Source organism: Juglans regia, chromosome 6 (genome assembly GCF_001411555.2).
Source record: "Juglans regia cultivar Chandler chromosome 6, Walnut 2.0, whole genome shotgun sequence".
Taxonomy (NCBI): domain Eukaryota; kingdom Viridiplantae; phylum Streptophyta; class Magnoliopsida; order Fagales; family Juglandaceae; genus Juglans; species Juglans regia.
Window position 1 is genome coordinate 37584263 of NC_049906.1, and position 22837 is coordinate 37607099.

Here is a 22837-nt window from a genome sequence, read left to right on the forward strand (position 1 = left end):
GAGCTATCCTTTTCTATCCGATTAGTAGAATCTGGGAGTGGTTTTGTAGTTTCATGAAGAAAAATAAGATCAAATTAGAGATGCAGGTTTGGGTGCTTTGTTTTTGCTATCCTGTGATAAGGTGCAACAATTTACTATGAAGACTCCTGATGTATTAGGTGCCGATAAGCTCACAAACTAGGAGCTACCTGTTCAAAGAGGAACTGTTCTGCTTATGATCACTAGACATGATGAGTTGTATCATTGGTAGTTTTCTTTTGTTCCCAATGATTTCAGGCGTATGAACTGTGGAAATTAAGAGTTTGCTACTCATAATCTCATATACCACATATTATACTTTTTTTTTTTGAATTATTTTTGTTCAACTAATTGAATTATTCTACTCATTATCTATATATCAAATATTTGATAAAAGAAAGAAAAAAAAGTGTGGTGTGTAAAGTTATGTTTAAAAATTTTCAAAATATGTGGTATATAAATTATATTTCAAAATAATAGTCTATATTTAAATAAATTATATATAAATACATATATATATATATATAAATTATAAATAATCTAGTCTAAATTGAGGGTTAAAAAATAAGTTTGTAGTTTGAATAAACGAAAAAAAAAAAGGCCAAAATTGAGGTCGGTACCGCCAATATTTAGGCCGGTACGAAATGGGTATGTACCTGTACCGACCAAATGGCCGATACGATACGAAATCCAAAACAGTGGTCATGAGGGCAATAAATCTGAATTGCAACAAGAAAACTCTTCATATGTTTATTTATTTATTTTTTAATTAGAGTCAGAGTCGGAGGTGTCGCCGGACAGACTTTAACTCTTCGATATTTTACATATGTTATAAAAATATGTATTATTTATATGTTGATCATATATATTAATATAGAACTTACATAGTTAAATTCAATAATATAATACTATGAGCTAATTATTATAAAATAATATGCTTATACTAAAATATAAATAGACTAATAATTTAATATATGTAAACATGATAGTATTATTACCATACATAATATAATAACATGGAATTAGACACTAAAAATAAGTTTAGTATAAAATTAAGTTAGAAATAAGTTAGATACTTGTATAACGTGTAATTAAAAACTATAGTATAAGTCTAGTATAGAAATAAGTAAATTAGATTAAATTAATAACATATAATACTAATTTATTAAAGTATAATAACATATAATTAGATACTAGAAATAACTATAGTAGAAATAACTTAGAGGCTAGTATAATATAATAATTTTTAATACTATAGTACTATAACAACATGATGTAATTAGACACTATAGTATAAGTCTAGTATAAAAATAAATTAGATGTTATTATATAAAAAAGTTTAGTATAATTAGTTAATAACACAATACTAAGTAATTAAATTATTACAAGGGGTTTTGCCGTCCGGCTACTTTGAATTTTTGCCTATGGACTGCGTACAAGATGATAGTGATCTTGTCCTTAAAACAGATTAAGTTTGTGTTAATTAAGGTTATTGACTCAATCCTTAGTCGGAACATCATCCATCAGGCTTATAATTGGCCTGTCAAATGGATTAATATTAGAGAATGTTTCATTGACCAATTCTCAAACAGATCCAATGTTGGGTAGTGGTTGGCATAATTGCTGCCCAGTTCATACTGTTGAACCTTGCATTGTTTGAAAGTGTGAACGACTTCATTATTCTCGTCTGCCTATGAGATAGATATTCTCGAAAATAAGTATTAAGTGAACTTTAATCTAATTATCAGATTCGATAAAGTTCAGTATTAAGTGAACTTTAATCTAATTATCAGATTCGATAAAATTCCATAATTCACCAAAATAAATTTAACTTCTTCAAACTTTAAAACAAATATAATATTAAAAAATTATTTTATAATAAAATTCAACTTTTTTTTTTTTTTTTTCATTTTTCAAAACTCTATAAAGCATCATCGTATACAGGCAATCCCATCATATCCATTTTTATCAAGGCCTGTTTTCTCCTACCCACAAAAGCCGCATTAATTTGAAGTCTCCTCTCGGTCTTCCTCAGAAAACTAATCCGCCTCTGCAACCACATTGCAATCTCTTGCTTCCTTTAGTATAATAGAGGTATAACCTTAGCTCCATGGTGTCCAAAACTATCGTTGTTGTTTTCCTTATGTTTCTGTCTTTAGAATTGAAGCCTTCAGGGGCACAAACTTGGGTGAAAGCAGGTTACTGGTACTATGGCAGTGAGTTCCCAATTTCTGAGATAAACTCAGCCTTATTTAGTCACCTTATTTGCGCTTTTGCTGATTTAAACTCTTCCTCCTACGAGGTCTCTATCCCGTCCGCACGTGAGAAAAACTTCTCCACCTTCACGGAAACTGTTAAAAAAAAGAATCCATCCATTACGACCCTTCTTTCTATTGCGGGAGCAAATGCAAGCTACACAACCCTTTCATTGATGGTTAGCGATGGCTCTTTCAGAAAATCTTTCATCGACTCTTCGATAAGGATAGCGAGGGATTACGGCTTCCAAGGCCTAGACCTTAGTTGGGTTTCAGCAAACACAACCTCAGACATGACCAATATGGGATTACTCTTTCGGGAGTGGCGAGAAGCCGTGAATTTGGAGGCAAAGATCAACTCTAGCCTGAAAGAATTGATCTTGACAGCTGCAGTTCGATACACCCCATTTGTAGAAGGTGCTTCTTTCCCTGTGGACCCAATCAGGATCTACTTGAACTGGGTGCATGTCAATGCTTTTGACTACCATGCGCCTAACTGGTCAAACATTACGGGTGCTCATGCAGCCTTGTATGACCCAACAAGTCAGTCTAACACAGATTATGGCATTGGCGAATGGATTCGTTTAGGCTTGTCTGCAAGCCAGTTGGTTCTGGGTTTGCCTTTCTACGGTTATGCCTGGGCGTTAAAGAATCCCAACGACAGTGCTATAGGCGCGCCTACTACAGGTCCAGCATTTCTAGATGGTGGACCCATGAGCTATAAGGCCATCAAGGACTACATTCAGCAACATAGAGCTGTTGTAATGTATAATGATACATACGTAGTGAAATACGGCGTAGTACTTGGATCGACCTGGATCGGCTTTGATGATGTTGAAGTTGTCAAAATTAAGGCTTCTTATGCCAAGGAGAAGAAGCTACGTGGTTACTTTGTGTGGCAAGTGGCACAGGATGACAATTGGGAGCTTTCTCGAGCAGGTAGGAGATGCTGCACTCACTAGATCTATTTGATTCTTCCTCTGCATAATACTAGTGGGACGTTAATCTAGTTGCCTGCATTTTAAAATTCGAATTCAGAATATGAATTGAATTATCATCTTGGCTAAAAGAATTTAAAAAGCCCAAAATTAACAGGAAGAAAGATTGAAATGGCCTCCTCTGTTCAACTGTATAAAAATATTCGTTTAATTTTTTATTCTATTTTTGTTGATTGGTTCGTTTGTTTTTTTTTTTTTTTTTCTCTTTTTTTCTACTCTTTATGTTCTGACTTTGTCCTGACTTGGACGGCCCTCAACAAATTGATTTTTCGTGGATTTTCCTGCGTCAATGGATCAGCTTGGATTGGTTTTGATGGTGTTGAGGCTGTCGAAACTATGGTGTCAAAACTACTAGACAATGTAGTAACATCTCTACTGATATATTTCTCTCTGATTGAAAAATGATTTTCGCAGCAGCTCAAGGGGTTGACAGTAATCAGAACCTAAAGTGGAGATTATTAGTGATCATTTTGGTTCCAACTGCTTTGTTTATTCTCATAGTCTTGGTGATCATGTGCTCTTTAAGGAAGAGAAAGCTAAAATCAAAAGGTGATATCTTTTGCTTCAGTTGTAAGTAGGATTTTGATTATTTACTGCATTTTAAACCAATTAAAAAGAAAAATTGACGTTTATGAATATTTTTTTCCCATGTATTTGCTTACCCCCTGGTGATACGGATGGTGGACGCAGCTAAAGAACCAGAAGCACAAGTCAACAACATAGTAACTGCTGGGAACATACATAACAATGTTCCTGATCTTCAGATCTTCAGTTATGCTGATATTGAGATGGCTACTAGTGCATTTTCATTTGAAAATAAGCTAGGAGAGGGTGGATATGGTCCTGTTTACAAGGTAAACATTTTTAGTATTAAGTCATATATAATAAGGAATTGTTCTGAAATAAAAATTGCGGCTGCTAGCTGCTGTATATATCTTGTCAAGGTATACTAATGGCGTATTTTATACAAAAGTCTTGTAATAAGCCTTATCAAGCCAAACATACTAACCACAAGTGTCTATATCGCAGGGTATTCTTGAAAATGGACAGGAAATAGCAGTGAAAAAACTTTCAAAAACTTCCACACAGGGCTTTGAGGAGTTCAAGAATGAGGTTATACTCACAGCAAAACTGCAACATGTTAATCTTGCTAGAGTTTTGGGATTTTGCATAGAAAGGGTTGAACAAATGCTGATCTACGAATACATGCCTAACAAAAGCTTGGACTTCTACCTATTTGGTAGGAATCCTTTCTGCTTATAGTTGATACTCTGCCTTCTAGTTTTTTATTACAAAAGGAATGTCATGGCACATTGGTTTGTATAATGTGATTTGATGCAGATCCGGCAAGACAATTTCTTTTGGATTGGAGTAAACGTGTTCAAGTCATTGAAGGGATTACTCAAGGACTTCTATATCTCCAAGAATACTCAAGATTGAGAGTAATTCATCGAGACCTGAAAGCCAGCAATATTTTACTTGACAATGAGATGAAGCCTAAGATATCAGATTTTGGTATGGCAAAGATTTTTGCAAAAGATGAACATGAAGCAAACACCGACCGGATTGTTGGAACATAGTAAGTACTCTAATGGTTATAGTTTAACAACAATTAAGCATTCTTGTCAGATGATGATGTGTATCATCAACCAATGCAGTGGCTACATTCCTCCAGAATATGCTAGACAAGGTTTATATTCGACCAAATATGATGTTTACAGCTTTGGAGTTTTACTGCTGCAAATCATAAGTGGCAAGAAGAATGCCTGCTGCTATGGACAGGAGGAAGATTTAAACCTCCTAGACTATGTAATTTGGTTTAATCCTACTTTGTCTCCCTGCTTTTAAACAAAAAAGACTTGAATTCTGCTTTTTTAGCTACACAAGTTGTATCATTGGTAGTTTTTTTTTTTTTTGTTTCCAATGATTTCAGGCATATGAACTGTGGAAATCAGGCAAAGGCCTGGAGCTAATGGACCCATCGCTGGATGATGCATTTTCATCATGCAAATTAATCACATGCCTGCAAACAGCTCTTTTATGTGTTCAGGAAAATGCAAGTGATAGGCCATCCATGTCGAAGGTGTTTTCAATGCTAAGAGGTGAAACTGCTGCTCTCACAGTCCCAAAAAGGCCAGCTTTTTCTACAAAAAAAAATGAAGATCATGAGGGCAATAAATCTGAATTGCAACAAGAAAACTGCTCCATCAACGATATGACAATCTCCCAAGTGGTGGCCCGATAAGTAAGTATGGATATCTTTCCGGAGGGAGAGGTTCATAATGGGTGGAAAAATTCGTAGGCTGTGTAAAAATTCAAAAATCCGACTTTGGTAATGACTAGCACCGTTGGAGTTTTTTTTTTTTTTGCTTTTCTAGTCGGAGTCGGAGTAGGATTTGTAGCCTGACCGACTCTACCTCGGACTTTAGCCTCCACCTCCGACTTATACCTCTTGCTCTTATATTAATATATATATATATATAGATTATAAAAATATATATTGTTACTCATAAAAAGTCTAGAACTTGCGTAGTTAAATCCGATACTATACTAGTATATGTTAATTATTATAGAATCATATAATTATATTATAATATAAAAGACTTAGTCTAATAGTGAGTAATATGAAATAGTCTAGCATAATAACAAATAATTAGAAAAAAAAACGGTTAATAGTGTACTATAATAACAAGTAATAGTGTAGTTAGTTTAAATTTTTATTTTTTTTCCTTTTGTGGAAATGTTTGGCTGTCACATTTAGAGATAATTTCCATTTCGTTTGTCTTACCTTACAACTATTAGTTGTAATGATTCCCTTAATTTCCAGTTTCAGCTTTGCTTTAATGGTAACAAATCCATTATACATACTACTTCCAAGATAACAGGATATTTTTCCCTCTTTATAAAAACTACACTTCAGAAAGCCCCAAATGCTTTATGATTGAGCTAGCATTTCGGAGATTGTTACATCATTGATGGAACAATATTCTTGCTGCCATTCAGATTTCTTTTCCTCATCTTCATTTCCTTTTGAATACGCTGGCTTTTTGGGGATTGCAAGAGCAGCAGTTTCACCTTTCAGCATTGAAGAAACTTCCAACATGGATGGTCTATCAATTGCCTTTTCTTGAACACATAAAAGAGCTATTTGCATGCATGTGATTAATTTATATGATGAATGTGTATCATCCAAAGACTGGTCCATGAACTCCATGCCTTTTCCAGATTTCCACAGGTCATATGCCTAAAATATTTGAAGAGTGCCGATATTATATGATGTTACTCACGTAGCTCATAGTAACGCGAATTATGCTCAGCCCAGAGAGAAAAACAAAGGGAGAGAGAGATGAAAGCAGTACGTGTTAAACCAACTTACATATTCTAGAAGGGTTAAATTTTCAGTCAGATCATTACAACTGCCATTCTTCTGGCCACTTATGATCTGTAGTAGCAGAACTCCAAAGCTGTAGACATCGGATTTAACAGAGTACAAGCCTCGTCTAATATATTCAGGAGGAATGTAACCACTGCATGCATGGGTTGATTCTACATCAAACACTATTTGACAAGAATACTTACAAAATTGAATTAAACTTTGGCCATGATTAGAATACTTACTACGTTCCAACAACCCGACCCGTGTTTGCTTCATGTTCATCTTTTGTGAAAATTTTAGCCATGCCAAAATCTGATATCTTAGGCTTCATCTTGTTGTCAAGTAAAATGTTGCTTGCTTTTAAGTCTCGGTGGATTATAGTGAATCTTGAGTATTCTTGAAGATACAGTAGTCTTTCAGTAATCCCTCCAATGATATGAACACGTTCATTCCAACCCAAAAGCAATCGTCTGGTAAGGTCTGCAACATCAATTTGAGCATAAAAAGACAGGTTAGGAGATTTGAGTTGATGTAAAGTACGACTCATGGACCAAAATGCTAAGGTCTACTAGTTTTTACGCTCAATATTTGCCTATTCTTTACTAATTGTTGTACTTAACTCAAATATGCAAAAACAAATTCCTACCAAAGAGGTACAAGTCCAAGCTTTTGTTAGGCATATACTCATAGATTAGCATTTGTTCATCCCTTTCAATGCAAAATCCCAAAACCCTCACAAGATTAACATGCTGCAGTTTTGCTGTGAGTATAACTTCATTCTTGAACTCCTCAAATCCTTGTTTAGAGCCTATGGAAAGTAATTTCACTGCTATTTCCTGTCCATTTGCTAATACACCCTGGAACATAGACACTCCAGCATGCTTAGTATACATATTCAACCAGCTAGCTCATAATTCCAGGATAGACTTTCCTATTTCCAATATTACAGATCATTGCGTATACTTATATACTAATTATAGATATAACCCAAATAACAGAAAAGTTTACCTTGTAAACGGGACCAAAACCACCCTCTCCTATCTTATTTTCAAATGAAAATGCTTTTGTAGCCTTCTCAATATCTGTATAACTAAAGACCTGAAGACCAGGAACGTTGATATTAACCTCAACACCAGCTGCTATGTTGTTGTTGACTTTCGCTTCTTGTTCTTTAGTTGCTATGACCGAGTCGATAAATGTAACACCCCAAACCCGGTTGGCCTGGAGAATTACTACCTGTCTCTTAAGAACTTATTTTCCAACACAACTAAAAAGAAACTCAAATCTTTAATAGCAAAACTCAATATCAAGAGTTCTAAATAACCACATTGAAAACTCCACAAAGCCATTACTGCAGCCAAAATAATTTAAGGAGTCCGTAATCTCTCGGTAGTCATAACAACCCAATCAATAATTTCATAAATCTTACTGAAACTCAAGATATTAATAAAACCCAAAGACATTAAAACTAAGAACATCAGAAGTCCTTCTTCTACCAACATCTCATCTGCTTAAACACAAACAGCAATCTAATCCAGGTCCTTATTTGGACTCTCCACATCATCTGAAAAATATTATAATGATAGGGGGTGAGTTTTCCAGAGTTATCATGCAGAACAGAACATATTTTCAAAAATAACAGAGCGATGGTTTTAAGACAAGTAAAACCCATAGTGCTTTGGCATAACATAAACTGAGTATCATCATCAGATCAAAACAAAGCATCAAACAGAGCAGAGACCATGTTTCACCCCCGTGGTAGGGTTGTGCTAACCCCGGTGGCCAAACCAGGCAGAGACAGCGGTGAAATCTTTCCTTTATTCTTCTCAGAGCCCCGAGTGTGCACACAGGAAAGACCAAAATAAAACCACTTTGTTTCCAAAGTGGGTGCACTCAGAGACAGAGAAGTTGGTACCAACCTAAACAGAGCAGAGCATAACAGAGCATAGCAAAGCAGAGACAGAGTCAGATACGAAAACCAGTACACCATGCCAAAGGTTTTCAGATGTTATATCAAAATAATACAGAGTACCAAAACAGAATCAGACAGTTTACACACGCTGAACACAAAAGCCAGAACATCTTTCTAAATAAATGCACAACTTTTCATATTCTCAATATCGCTCTTTTTCTAGATTTCAGAAACCACATGACATAATTTAGCTCATGTCTACACAATGCATGTCAGAACATATTTTTCTCTTTTTCGTACAGATTTCATGAATATGCAAATAAACGACCGATGTTGGTTTTGTTTTTCCCAAGTTCTCATTTCACCACAAAAATATGCAAAGTTTTCAGAAAATCAACCTCAGTCTCAAATAATTCGTGTAAGGCCTAGCATAGGAACCCCGCTTACCTGACTCCTGCAGCGCATTATCTATGACTTGAATACGGTCTCTATCCGTCTCGTCACCTATTCATAAAAATAAAATAAACTAAGTATTAAAGTCCAACAACACAAAATTGGTCTTAGACAACTTAAGACCCAATTTCTAGACCACAATTCAGTAAGTTTAATCAAACTCAATCAACCAAATAATAATCCGGACACCCCACACTTCAACCCAAAATATTCTATACCAATCTCAATATTGTCCAATACAAGCATCAAAACCAATGTCAACTCCGATTATCACTAACTCACACTTATTTCAGCAGCTCATACTTCCCAAGCAATCGTCAACAATTTAACTAGGACGACACTACACACTACTCTCTCTCCGTTTACAACTCCACAATAGGAAAAAAATATCTCAACACTTCTAGATGTTAAAAGGCCCCAACAAACCCTTCTAAACATTTCCAAAACATCAAACCAATAATCTAAAAATATATCATCACTTCCTAAAAATCACCAATATTCACCATGACCAACGTCAAACTCAAAACACCAATATTTAAACCCGATACAGCCAACAAATTTCATAGCATAAACCAATCTCACACAAACAACTCCATCATCCAATCCAACCGATCCCCTTACTCCTCGGACTCAGTCCGGCACAACCAATAAATTCACAGTAAATATGAATTAGCGCAGAAATACATTTAAATCTCAAAATTTCTTTGGGAAAAATACTTACAATGCTATAATATAATTTTTGAAAGATCACGGAGGTGCTAGAAGCGGCAACGCAGAAACAAAACAGTGCCAAATGCATTGTGGCCGTGGGTCTCAAAAATCCACTTTTGAACGGGTGTAAACAAAGACCCGAGATTGATAGGGTAGGGCTTAGGGATGTCGGTGAAACTAGTGGTGGTGGTGGTTGGCAGTGGGTGGCGGCGCAGAGGGCGGTCGAAGTCTAAAATACCCAAAACGAAAATGTTGATGGTGGGGCTTCACCGGTGACAGATCGGAGGTGGGGTTGGGTCCAATGGGTTGCCAAGAGGTCGAGGATGAAGTGGTGAGAAGATGGTGGCCGCCTGGCCGGAAGTGGCGTGACGGCGGTGCTGGAGCGAAGGTGATGCCGCGGCTTTGAAGGGCTGCTGGTGGTTAATGGCGGCACGAATGGAGGTGAGGTTGGTGGGGTGAGGTCGCCGGTGGCAGGGGAGGCGAACGGACTGGGGGAGAGGGGCGACGCACGGGAAGAGAGAGGGAGGGAGTGCGGCGCGCGGGAGAGGAGAGGAGAGGAGAAAAAGAAAAGAAAAAAAAAAAGAAAAAGAAAAAAAATAAAGAAAAAAGAAAAGAGGAAAGAGAAAATAAAATGTAGGGAAAGAAATGAGGTACAATCCTCATATCTTGGGTCACAAAAAAATGATCCACCGGAAACGATTTTAACACAGCAACTAAAATAAAATAATTCAAACGCAGTGATTAAAATGAAAATAAATAATTAAACCCCACAACAAGTTAATTTAATTTGAGAAGAAATTTAAATGCATAAAAATAATTAATTTAGAGAAAGCACTTCAAAAATAATTTTCGTAAACTAAAAATCATAAAAATAACACAACTAAAAATCTAACAATTTTAAAACAAGAGAATAAATTTTAAATTAATAACAAAAAAATCTTTCAATTAAAAATACACTAAAATATGGGGTGTTACAATAATCAAAGAGTGATCAAGAAAATCTTAAACTGTCAATCATTAAAGCCTGGCCTACTTGTAACTGGTACAAGAGAATTTACCTTTTGATTTCAGCTTTCTCTTCCTTAAATAACACGCCGAGAAGACTATGAGGAGAATAAATATAGTAACTGTTGGAACCAAAATGCTCACGAGTAATCTCCACCATTGCTTCTGATTGTTATCACCCTTAGGATCCTTGTTATCAATCGTTTGAGTTGAATCTGGATTCATGGTCATATAGTTTTGTCAAACCTCTGTTATATATTGGGATAGTTTGGTTGATCTTATAATCTCCTATAGTTTTTCGATTGAATTATATATAGTTTTTTCGGCCAAGTATCTTTGCAGTGAATTCTATATATGAAGACATATCAATGAAATTAAGGACAAAACCAAACAAAAATCAGAAAGACAATAAAACTATATTCTCCAAATCATTGGTGAGGAATAGATATGACTGATGAGGAGACATGGATTCCTACCTGCAGTTAGAGAAAGCACCAAATCCAGGTCGTTGGCGACATGCAGGGCATAGTAACCTAGCAGCCCCATCTCCTTGGCATAGGAAACCTTATTGTTTATAGCTTCAACTGTTGGAAGAGAAAAACTGATATTCTATTCTAGAGGGAAGAGAGGAGAGACTATTTCTGAAATTTCTCTAAGTGAATTACTTCTCAAGTGGCTTGCTTTGTGCCAATGCATACATGGGTATTTATAGGCTTGTAGATTCACCTAGCATTTACTCTAATACATGAACTTCCCTAGTACACGAATACCCAAGTACATGAATACCCCAAATACATGAATCTCCAAATACATGAATCTCCAAATACATGAATTACTTCTTCCAAGATGAACCTAGACTCTAGTTCATGAATATACTAAAAGACAGCTTTATTTAAGTTTATTATTCAACACTCACCTTTAAACTTAATTATTGGTAACTCCGAGTAACATCCGCAACTTGTTAAAAGTATCATACTTGAGAGGCTTCGTAAAAACATCTGCAACTTGATCATGGGTCTTCACGAATTTGACTTGTACTTCATTCTTGACAATGCATTCTCGAAGAAAATGAAATCTTGTATCAATATGCTTGCTTCTATCATGAAAAACTGGATTTTTCGCCAATACAAGTGCCGACTTGTTATCAACAAAAATCTCTGTGGCTTCCTCTTGTGGCATGAGTAGTTCCTTCAATAACCTTCTCAACCAAATTGCATGACAAACACAAGATGTCGCAGCAACATATTCAACTTCACATGTGGAGAGCGTTACAATTGGTTGCTGCTTAGAACTCCAAGTAAATGCCGTATTTCCCAAATAAAACACAAAACCGGTAGTGCTCTTCCGGTCATCCAAGTCTCCGGCCCAATCACTATCACTAAACCCCACAAGCTTAAATTTATTAGAAAACGAATAAAGAAGTCCGTAACCAATAGTACCTTTTAGATAACGTAGAATCCTCTTAGCCACTTTGAAATGCATTGTGCTTGGTGACTCCATATATCTGCTAACAAGTCCAACTCCATAAAGTATATCGGGTCTTGTGCAAGTCAAGTATCTCAAACTTCCAACAAGACTCTTGAATGTTGTGGGGTCTACCTTCTCTCCATCTTCATGCTTGGACAATTTCGCTTCACATTCAACTGGGGTGCTCACGGATTGACAATCTTCCATCTTGAATCTTTTGAGAATTTTCTTTGCAAAACATTCTTGAGAGATAAAAATTCCATCCTCCATTTGTTTGATCTCAATGCCAAGATAATAAGACATAAGACCAATATCGGTCATTTCAAATTCTCTCATCATAGCTTTCTTAAATTCTCCAAACATGCTTGAATTGCTTCCAGTAAAAATTAAATCATCAACATATATGCAAACAAGCAAAATGTCTCCACTTTCACGCACCTTAGCATAGAGTGCATATTCATGTGGGCACTTGGTGAATCCATTTCCCTGAAAATACTTATCAATTCGACTATTCCATGCCCTTGGCGCTTGTTTTAAGCCGTACAAGGCTTTCTTTAACTTCAACACTTTGTCTTCTTGCCCTCTGACCACATAACCCAAAGGTTACTCTACCTAAACTTCTTCCTCAAGGATTCCATTCAGGAAAGCCGATTTGACATCCATTTGATAAATCATCCACTTCTTTTGAGCTGCAAGAGAAATAATCATCCAGATCGTCTCTAATCGTGCAACGGGGGCAAAGACTTCTCCATAATCAATATCGGGACGTTGGCTATATCCCTTGGCCACCAATCTTGCCTTGAATCTTTCTACTTCTCCATTTGCATTCTCCTTTACTTTGAAAACCCACTTCACACCAATGGGCTTTTGTCCCTCTGGTAAAGTCGTCAATTCCCATGTATCATTCTTCTTGATTGATTTGATTTCCTCATTCATGGCAATTCTCCACCTTTTCTCTTGTACTGCTTCTTCAAAACTTATTGGTTCACAATCGGCAAAGTGACAAAAAAGAGTTAAATCATCACTTAAATTCTCCGTTACCTCATAAAGATCTTGGAGACTTCTCATTCGGGATTGTCTTTCACTAGAACTTCCTTCATAAGAAGATGATGAATGAGTACTAGGAATTATTGGTGATTGAGGAGGTGTCATAAGTTCTCGTACATCATTTCCTTGATCTTCATCTTCAGGGAAGGGAAAGAAATCATATCTTTCATTTTCTTGATCACTCCAATCCCACGAACCTTCTTCGTCAAATTTCACATATCTACTAATGACCATCTTCTTAGTGCCTGGATTATAAAGCTTTTGGATCTTTGATCATAGCCGATGAAGATGTGCTTCTTGCTTTTATCATCAAGCTTGGATCTTTCTTGATCGGGCACATTCACATAGCCAATACTTTCAAAAACTCTCAAATGGAAAACACTTGGCTTCCTTCCACTCCATGCTTCCTGGGGAATTGAGTTCTCTACACTTCTTGTAGGGCAACGGTTTGATAAGTAAACAGCACAATCAACCGCTTCCGCCCAAAACTCTTTAGGCATCATCTTCGTCTTCAACATGCTTCGAGCCATATTGAGAATCGTTCTGTTCTTTCTTTCAATCACCCCATTTTGTTGAGGTGATCTCGGAACCATCAAAGCCCGAAGAATCCCATGTGCTTCACAAAACTCATTAAATTCATTAGATGTAAATTCACCCCCTCTATCTGATCTCAAAGCCTTAATCTCATAGCCACTTTGTTTCTCAACAAGTGTTTTGAATTTTTTGAAAACACCAAACACTTCAGATTTTTCTTTCAAAAAATATACCCATGTTTTTCTACTGAAGTCATCAATAAAGAGAAGGAAGTATCGATTTTTACCAAATGAAGAAGGCTTGATCGGTCCACAAACATCAGTATGAACAAGTTGGAGCGGCTCACTTGCTCTTGTAAATGATTCTTTTGGAAAGCTCTTCCAGAATTGTTTGCCAACAAGACACCCTTCGCAAAGTTGATCAGATTGATCAATAGGCGGCAAGCCTTTCACCATCTCCTTTTGAGCCAACAACTTCAATCCACCAAAATTCACATGCCCAAGCCTTAAATGCCAAAGCCAAGACGTATCTTTCACACAAGCTTTGAGGCACTTAGCCACATCAGTTTGAATATCAAGCAAAAACATTCTGTTGCTTGTCATGGACACTTTAGCAATCAAATTCTTCTTGTCATCTCTTAGAAAAAGACTACGATTTTTCATTTCAATCTCATAGTCCTTTTCCAAGAGTTGCCCCAAACTCAAAATGTTGCTTTTCATACTTGGAACATAATAAACATTTGACATAAATTGATGGCTCCCATTTTTTAACCAAATTAGAATCGTACCTTTCCCTTTGATGGGAACTTTTGACAAATCTCTAAAAGTGACATTCCCACTCACCGATTCGTCAAGCTCCACGAACTTGCTTTTGTCTCCGCACATATGATTGCTTGCAGCATTATCAAGATACCACAAATTCGATTTGCTAGTTTCTTCTCCTTTGTAGGCTAGTAGCAAAGTGGGCTCCGCTTCATCATTTTCAACGTGATTCACCTTCTCTTCAGCATTGCTAGGAGAACTCTAGCATTCCGAAGCATAGTGGCCATACTTTTGACAATTGCAGCATTTGATTTTGGACTTATCATATTGTCTCCCATTTTGCCTTGAGTAATTTCCTCTTCCACGACCTCTTGAGGATTGACCTCTCTCTTCATGGTTGGCGTTTTGATTGCTTTGTCCGCCTCTTCCTCATCCTCGTCATTGTCCTCGTCCTCTTCTTCCTCTTCCTTGTCCATGTCCGTGTCCTCTTCCTCGTTGACTTCTATCATGCTCTCATTCCTTCTCTTTTACAGAGAGCTTTGTGGCGAGAACTTGCTCAATAGGTTCTTCCTTCTTCTTCTTGAGTCTCTCTTCATGGGCTTGGAGAGATCCCATGAGTTGATCAACCATCATCGTCTCCAAGTCTTTTGACTTTTCGATAGCCATCACAATATAATCGAACTTTGAATGCAACGAGCGAAGAATCTTCTCAACCACCCGGACATCTTCTAGCTTTTCTCCATATCTCCTCATTTGATTCACAATGGCCAACAATTTTGAAAAATAATATGCAATCGTCTCAGATTCTTGCATACGAAGGACTTCGAACTCACCTCGTAGCATTTGAAGCCGCACCTTCTACACTTTATCAACTCCTTGATAGGAGTTTTGTAAGATCTCCCATGCATGCTTGGAAGTTGTGGCATTGGCCACTTTCTCGAACATTGCTTCATCCAAACATTGATGGATGAGAGTGAGAGCTTGTTGGTCCTTCTTCCGCAACTTTTGCAAAGCCTCCTTTTGATTAGAACTCAACGAAGCTTCATCTCTAGGCTCCTCATAGCCTTTCTCTACGATCTCCCATGCATCTTGAGATCCAAGCAAAGCCCTCATTCAAATGCACCAACTCTCATAATTCTCTTTTGTCAAATGCGGAAATTGAAACGGAAACGTCGAGTTAGCCATCTTCAGAATCTAGAAAAGACTTGCTCTTATACTAGTTTGTTGGAAGAGAAAAACTGATATTCTATTCTAGAGGGAAGAGAGGAGAGACTATTTCTGAAATTTCTCTAAATGAATTACTTCTCAAGTGGCTTGCTTTGTGCCAATGCATACATGGGTATTTATAGGCTTGTAGATTCACCTAACATTTACTCTAATACATGAACTTCCCTAGTACACGAATACCCAAGTACATGAATACCCCAAATACATGAATCTCCAAATACATGAATTACTTCTTCCAAGATGAACCTAGACTCTAGTTCATGAATATACTAAAAGACAACTTTATTTAAGTTTATTATTCAACATCAACATCATCAAAACTAATAAAAGTTGATCCAACTATGCAATAATTCGTCACATATGTAGCATTATACATGACATCAACCCCATATATCTGAATATAAAGTTGTTTGATATCTTTGTAGGCCACGATTTCTCAAGTGGAAATCGGAGGGCCAGTAGCTGGAAAAGTGGCCGGTGCACCTATAGCATTGTCCTGGAGACTCTTAAGCGTCCACGCATAGCCAGAGAAAGGCAACCCCAAGACCAACTTTTTAGCAGATAGTCCCATAGCAATCCATGCCCTCATGCCAAAATCGGTATTAATCTCTCTCGTAGGATGATGCAAAGCCGCACGAGGATGCGTAATGTTTGCCCGAGAGCGCGCGTTGTAGTTTTAAGCATAAATATTCAGCCAATTCAAGTTTCTCTGCATTGACTCAACGGGGAAAGAAATAGAACTTAAAACTGGTGAGTAATGAGCTATAGCAGTCAATATCAGTTGGGGTTGGCTAGAGTTTTTAGCCTCAGACTCTAGAGCCACTCGCCACTCTTCAAAGAGGGTGGCCATGTTGGTCACATCAGAGCTTGTGTTCTGCCAAATCCAGCTGAGGTCTAGGCCCTGAAAGCCATAGCTAGAGTCTTGCTGTTTTTATTGAGGAGTCAATGAAAGACTTTCTACCCACAGAACTATAGGCCATCTTTGAACAGCTCGAAGCGTCTTCGTTTCCACCTCCAATGGAGAGAAGGGTAGTGATTGAAGGGTTCTTTTGTTTGACATTGTTCGTGAAGACGGAGAAGTAGTGCTCATCTGTGGACGAAAGGGATAGCTCGAAGGTTGAAGTGTTAATTTTGGCATAAGCACAAATAAGATGAGTAAAGAGCTCTGAATTGATGTCAGAAATGGGCAAAGTTGTGGTGGTAATCCAGTAACCGGCTTTCACCCAAGTTTGTGATGCTGAGGGCTGAAATATTAGAGATAGGAAAGTCATGTAAAAGAGGATCAGAAAAAGTTTAGATGGCATTGTGGAATGCAATTAGGAGACAGATCAAAATTGCAGAGATTGATGGATGGAGGTGCTAAAACTAAGCGGTAATGAACTATTTAAATATATAGTCTTTAAATATTAATAAGACTCGAGTCACGCTTGGACCAGTTCAAATCACGCGTTTGAAAGAGAAGACAGTCTTAGCAAAGTAGAAGAAGATCAGTTAGCACCTATATATATATATATATACATGGATCATTTGATTAAACAAACGTAGCACATTTTGGTATAACATATAATATAATGACGTATTGTTAATTTAAGAGGTTTTGTTTAATTTAATTAATAGTTGATCATTTTGGTATAACATATAATATAATTGGGTTTTAAGAAATATTAATGTTATTCATGATGAGATCAGGAGATCAAATTAATCTAAAAGGAATCTATATATCCTCGTATGCATGTACGTATGCATGATGTATCCTTGTCAGACTATCTTTGCTTTTAATTCAGACCGTCCGAACTGATAACTTTAAGGAATTTAAAGCAAAGGTTGGCCGACATACATCTTTGCCCGCCATATGCAGCACTACTACTGCAATTAGAAGAAATCAACGGTTAATTTCAGGCACCAAACCATTGTCACTGTCATAATAATCTGACGAATGGTTGTCTTTAAAACAACAATTATCCAACATAAACAAGATCTTAAAAAACAAATATACTTTTTTTCTTTTTGAGGATATGATCTGTTTTAAATCTGCCAATAGTTGCCCTCTCTATGTCCAATCAGTCTTGCATGCATTCTTTAATTGCTTGTTTCATATTCTTTGCATCTCCTTCAAACACTATATCTTTAACCTCTAAATCAGTACATATTAGTGTATATTTCCATTGCTTTCCATAAAGCATAGCTTTCTACTAGGAAAGACTGGCCAATAAAGGAAAGATATGTGCATGAAGAAAACAGAATCTGACCCACACTATTTCTACCAATTACACCAATCCCCAATTTTCTCTTTCCCCTATCCACACCTGCATCAAATTAGTTGACTTTCGTGTACCCATCTAAAAGAAGCTTCTATTAAGGAAGATTGCATGATTCCAGCCAAATCAACTGTTCCAGCTCAAGATTAGAATCCCATTCTTGCATAATTTCTGCACCCGTATATATGCAGTTACCAAAAATAGTTTCTGCCCTTCATGTATATATGTGCTTCAATAGTCAATGAAAGTGTGTGATGTTTTTCATTGAAACCATGTGCATCTAAATTTCTTATATGGTATCCAGAGAGCCAGATCCTAGTCTCTACAATGTTTTCTTCCTCATACCTAAAGAAAGTAAAGAACAGATCAAATAAAGTGAATATGTTTTTCCTTGAATAGAGATGAGTACAGCAGGGGTTTAAATACCCAAAGTCATGCGTACAAGCCTTAGAGAAGGAAAGTATAAAGAAAGCAAGTTGACTTCCTAATATGGAATTATTTAGCTAACGGTCCACTTCCTAATATAGCAGACTCTGTTCTTAGGGGCAGAGTTGATTGAGGTTCTCTTGTGATGGCATCTTGGTTTCCTTTATTAGACGTTATTCCATGCGGGATTTCAGGCGTTGTCCCATGCATGACCGCAGGCGTGAGTTGTCTGTTATCACCCCCCCGCAAACTGAGCCGCTGTCGAAGGTTCAGTTTGGTTGCAATGCCAATCAGGTGAGCATGAGATAAGGGCTTTGTGAACATATCGGCTAACTGAAGGGATGTAGGAACATGGCGTGTTTGAATGAGACCCAAGGCAACACGTTCACGTACAAAGTGGTAATCGATGTCGATATGTTTGCTTCGAGAATGATGAACGGGATTACAAGTGAGATGGAGAGCGCTAAGATTATCACAGAGAAGTAAAGGAGTCTTGTCTAGAGAGACGCCGAGCTCACGAAGCAGAGCAGCTAACCAAGTCATCTCGGCAGTGGTGTGGGCAAGACTCCGGTATTCGGCTTCAGTGCTCGAGCGGGAAACGGTATGCTGCTTTTTTGCACTCCATGAAATACAGTTTCTGCCGAGAAAAAGACAGAATCCAGTGGTGGAGCGGCGTGTTTCACGGCAGCCAGCCCAATCAGCGTCGGCAAAAGCATATAGATCAAGGGTGGAGTTGGCGAAGAGCTGAAAACCGAGATTGGAAGTGCCATGAACATATCGGAGAATCCGTTTGACCATTTGAAAATGAGCCTGGGAGGGATTGTGCATGTATTGAGCAACATGATTAACACTGAAAGCCAAGTCTGGACGAGTGAGCGTGAGATATTGGAGGGCCCCAACGAGACTGCGATAGAGCTTAGGATCTGAGAAAGCAGTAGAAGTTTCTAAATCTTTTGATTTGGATGTCATTGGAGTGACAACAGGTTTGCAGTCTGTCATCTGAGCCCGGCGTAAGATGTCCAAGGCGTATTGAGTCTGTGATAGAAAGAGACCATCAGAGTTATGAGTAACCTGGATACCGAGAAAGTAATGCAAGTGTCCTAAGTCTTTCATAGCAAATTCACTATGAAGAGTTTGAACAAAGTGATTTAAAACAGAAGTATTTGATCCGGTAAGAAGAATATCATCCACATATAAAAGGAGAAACATAGTTGCATCAGAGGTGCGAAAAGAAAATAAAGAAGGATCAGAAATACAACAAGAGAATCCGAACTCAAGTAAGAAGGAACTAAAGCGATCAAACCAAGCCCTTGGGGCTTGTTTTAAACCGTATAAGGCCCGGTTCAATTTGCACACATGATTGGGGTAGGAGGGATCAGAGAATCCCGAAGGCTGCTCCATGAAAACAGATTCTTGAAGGTAGCCATGGAGAAAAGCGTTTGTGACATCTAACTGTCGAATTTCCCACCTGCGCACAAGAGCAATGGATAAAACAGTTCTAATGGTGCCAAATCTAATAACAGGAGAAAATGTTTCAAGAAAATCAACACCATCGATTTGATGATAACCAATGGCGACGAGGCGAGCTTTAAGACGATCAAGTTCACCATGTGCATTAAGCTTAGGTTTGAAGACCCATTTATTGCCGATGATATGCATGTCAGTAGTGCGGGGAACCAACGTCCATGTATTATTTTTCTGCAAGGCAGTGAGCTCCTCATTCATGGCACGATGCCATCCTTCATGTTTTAAGGCAGCTCGGATTGTTTTAGGAATCTGTGGCAAGGACAAAGTAGTGTGTAAGTTAACATACTTGGGATTGGGTTTTCGAATACCGGCTTGAAGGCGAGTGAGCATTCGGTGAGATGAGTCTGGGACAGTGGTAGGAGGAGGAGCCAGGGGTGATGCCATAGTGTGTGAAGGGGTATCAGTGGCGGAGGGAAAAGAAGAAGATGAGGGAGAAGTAGATGATGCAGAGGAAAGTTCAGTGGATGGGGCGGAAGGAGCTTGAGCGCTGGAGGAGGCAACCTGAGGGGAAGAAATATTAACAAGAGTGGATGGGAAGTCAGGTGCAAGATTAAAGCCATCTTTGGCAGGAGATGTAGTCGAGGAGCACGTAGAGGAAGGCTCCAACCATTCGGTAAAAACAGAGATGGTGCTCGGGAGGGGGGAAGGAACGTGAAGGCTTGTTGGATTTTTGTAAGGGAATTGAGTTTCATCAAAAGCAACGTGCCGTGAGACAAACATTTTTCTGGTAGGCGGATAAAAACATTTATAACCTTTATATTTGCTACTGTAACCCATAAACACACATGGTAATGATTTAGGATCAAATTTATTAGTTTTATTGGTCCAAAGATATGGAAAGCATTTTGATCCAAAAACACGAAGAGATAAATAATCAGGTTGTCGCCCATGTAATCTAAAATAGGGAGAGTCATTACCAAGAGTGGAAGAAGGTGTCCGGTTGATTAGAAACACAGCAGTAGAAAAAGATTCTACCCAAAAACGTTTAGGCATACCGCTGTGAAAAAGCATTGTAAGACCAAGTTCTCGAATATTTCGGTGACGTCGTTCGGCGAGGCCGTTTTGTTCCGGGGTGTAGGGACAGGACATTTGATGTATAATACCATGATCCTTGAGAAATTGAGCAAAAAGAGTGCTAGAGAATTCGCCACCACCATCAGATTGAAACACCTTAATATTTGTAGAGAATTGACAAGAAACATATTTCACAAAGGCACAAAAGGAATCATAAAAATCAGATTTATTTTTTAAAGGAATAAACCAAATGTAGCGGCTAAAATCATCAATCAAAACCGCATAATACAGAAATTTATCTAAAGATTGTACGGGGGCAGGACCCCAAAGATCACAGTGAACTTTTTCAAGTAAACCATATTTATTATTGGATGAAGAAAGAAACGGGAGTCGACTAAATTTGCCAGTTTGACAACTATCACAAAGAGGTGAATTATTTTTGCCAACTACTTTGATTAAGCCAAGAGATTTTAAGACATCAACAGTTGCACGTTGTGGATGGCCAAGCCGTTGGTGCCATAAATCTGGGTTTGCAGCTTGAAGACGGGTTGAAAATAAGGCTTGGTGTGGTGCGTGAATGGTGTAGAGATTACCCTTCTTGTGGCCTCTCAGGAGGACGTTGTTGGTTGCACTGTCCTTGATAACAAAACCAACACCAAAAAACTCGCAGTTAATAGGATGATCAGTAGTCAATTGACCCACAGATAATAAATTACGTTCAAGATTAGGAACAAGCAAAACAGAATTAAGCTTGAGTTGAAGAGGTTTTAAACCAATGTAAGTGTCCCCAATATGCGTGATCGGAAGCAAATGTCCATTACCTACCATTACCTGTTCGGAGCCAGTATATGGACGGAGATTATGTAAAATACCTGCATTGGAAGTCATATGAGCCGAGGCTCCAGTATCGGTCATCCACTCATGATCGTTGGGATTGTTGATGGTAAGAGCGGCAAGAGCTTCAGGAATATCATTATCTTGAAAAGCTTTGTCAAAGCGATGCCAGCATTTAAGAGCATGATGACCAAATTTGTTACAAATCTGACATTGAGGAGGACCACCGTTGGCAGCAGTGTGAGAGGTTCCACCAGAGCCACGATTATTTTGATGAGGAAAACCTTTTCCTTTGGAGGAGAAGGTTGTATTTGTGTTGCGGCTGCTGCCTTTATGGTTGGAGTAAGAAGACCCCTTCTGTTTGTTACCATAGAAGGCAACATGGTTACTCAATTCAGTGGCATGAAGTTTGTGGCGAATATCAAAGCTTCGCAATAGAGGCACAACTTCAGCATATGAAGGCATGGGAGGTTTCAGCATGGCAGTGGTGAAACCTTCATACTGCACCCCGAGACTGTTGAGAAGAGAGAAAACCTTCTCTTTATCCTCCAGAGGTTTCCCGATCCCAGCAAGATTGTCACAAAGTCTCTTAAATGTACGTAAGTAATCGTCGAGGGAGAGATCAGAAGACTTACGCATATAGGAGAGTTCATGGCGTAATTGAAACTCTCGTTCTTGAGAGGATTGTGCATAGGCCTCTCGAAGTGCTGTCCAGATTTTGGTAGCAGAGTCCATGCCGATGACGAGACCAAGAGCCTCTTCGGTGAGGGTCCCAATAAGCCATCCTCTCAGCAAGCGATCAGATTGTTTCCAGGTTGCATGAGCAGGATTCGGCGTATTCTGTCCATCACAAGAACCTTCAGGAGCAGAAATAAAAGGAGTAGGGGCTGGGCTTGTGCCAGTGAGAATGCCGACCAGATCTTGGCTTTCTGCCAAGATTAAAAATTGCTCTCGCCACAAAGGATAATTCTCATGGTTTAAGCGGAGAGTTACAAAATTTCCAACGTGAAAGGA

At 38.1% G+C, this 22837-nt stretch overlaps 1 protein-coding gene across 1 annotated transcript; it reads right to left on the bottom strand.

The window, feature by feature from the left end:
- Nucleotides 1-6206: 6206 nt before the first annotated feature.
- LOC109006214 (G-type lectin S-receptor-like serine/threonine-protein kinase At1g67520) lies at nt 6207-10953 on the bottom strand. Its single transcript, XM_035690825.1, has 6 exons — nt 10873-10953; nt 7656-7745; nt 7294-7504; nt 6890-7127; nt 6648-6798; nt 6207-6515 (listed from the first exon to the last, which is right to left on the bottom strand). The coding sequence occupies exons 1-6, from the start codon at nt 10951-10953 to the stop codon at nt 6207-6209; spliced, it is 1080 nt and encodes a 359-aa protein (XP_035546718.1).
- Between the last annotated feature and the right edge of the window lie 11884 nt (nt 10954-22837).

Excerpts from the sequence above, each read along its gene's own strand:
- LOC109006214 (XM_035690825.1), bottom strand. The coding sequence starts at position 10,953 with ATGAATCCAGATTCAACTCAAACGATTGATAACAAGGATCCTAAGGGT. Across the intron at positions 6,799-6,889 it reads GGTCGGGTTGTTGGAACGTA|TGGTTACATTCCTCCTGAAT; the intron begins GTAAGTATTCTA and ends CCATGCATGCAG. Across the intron at positions 6,516-6,647 it reads ATTTAACCCTTCTAGAATAT|GCATATGACCTGTGGAAATC; the intron begins GTAAGTTGGTTT and ends CAAATATTTTAG.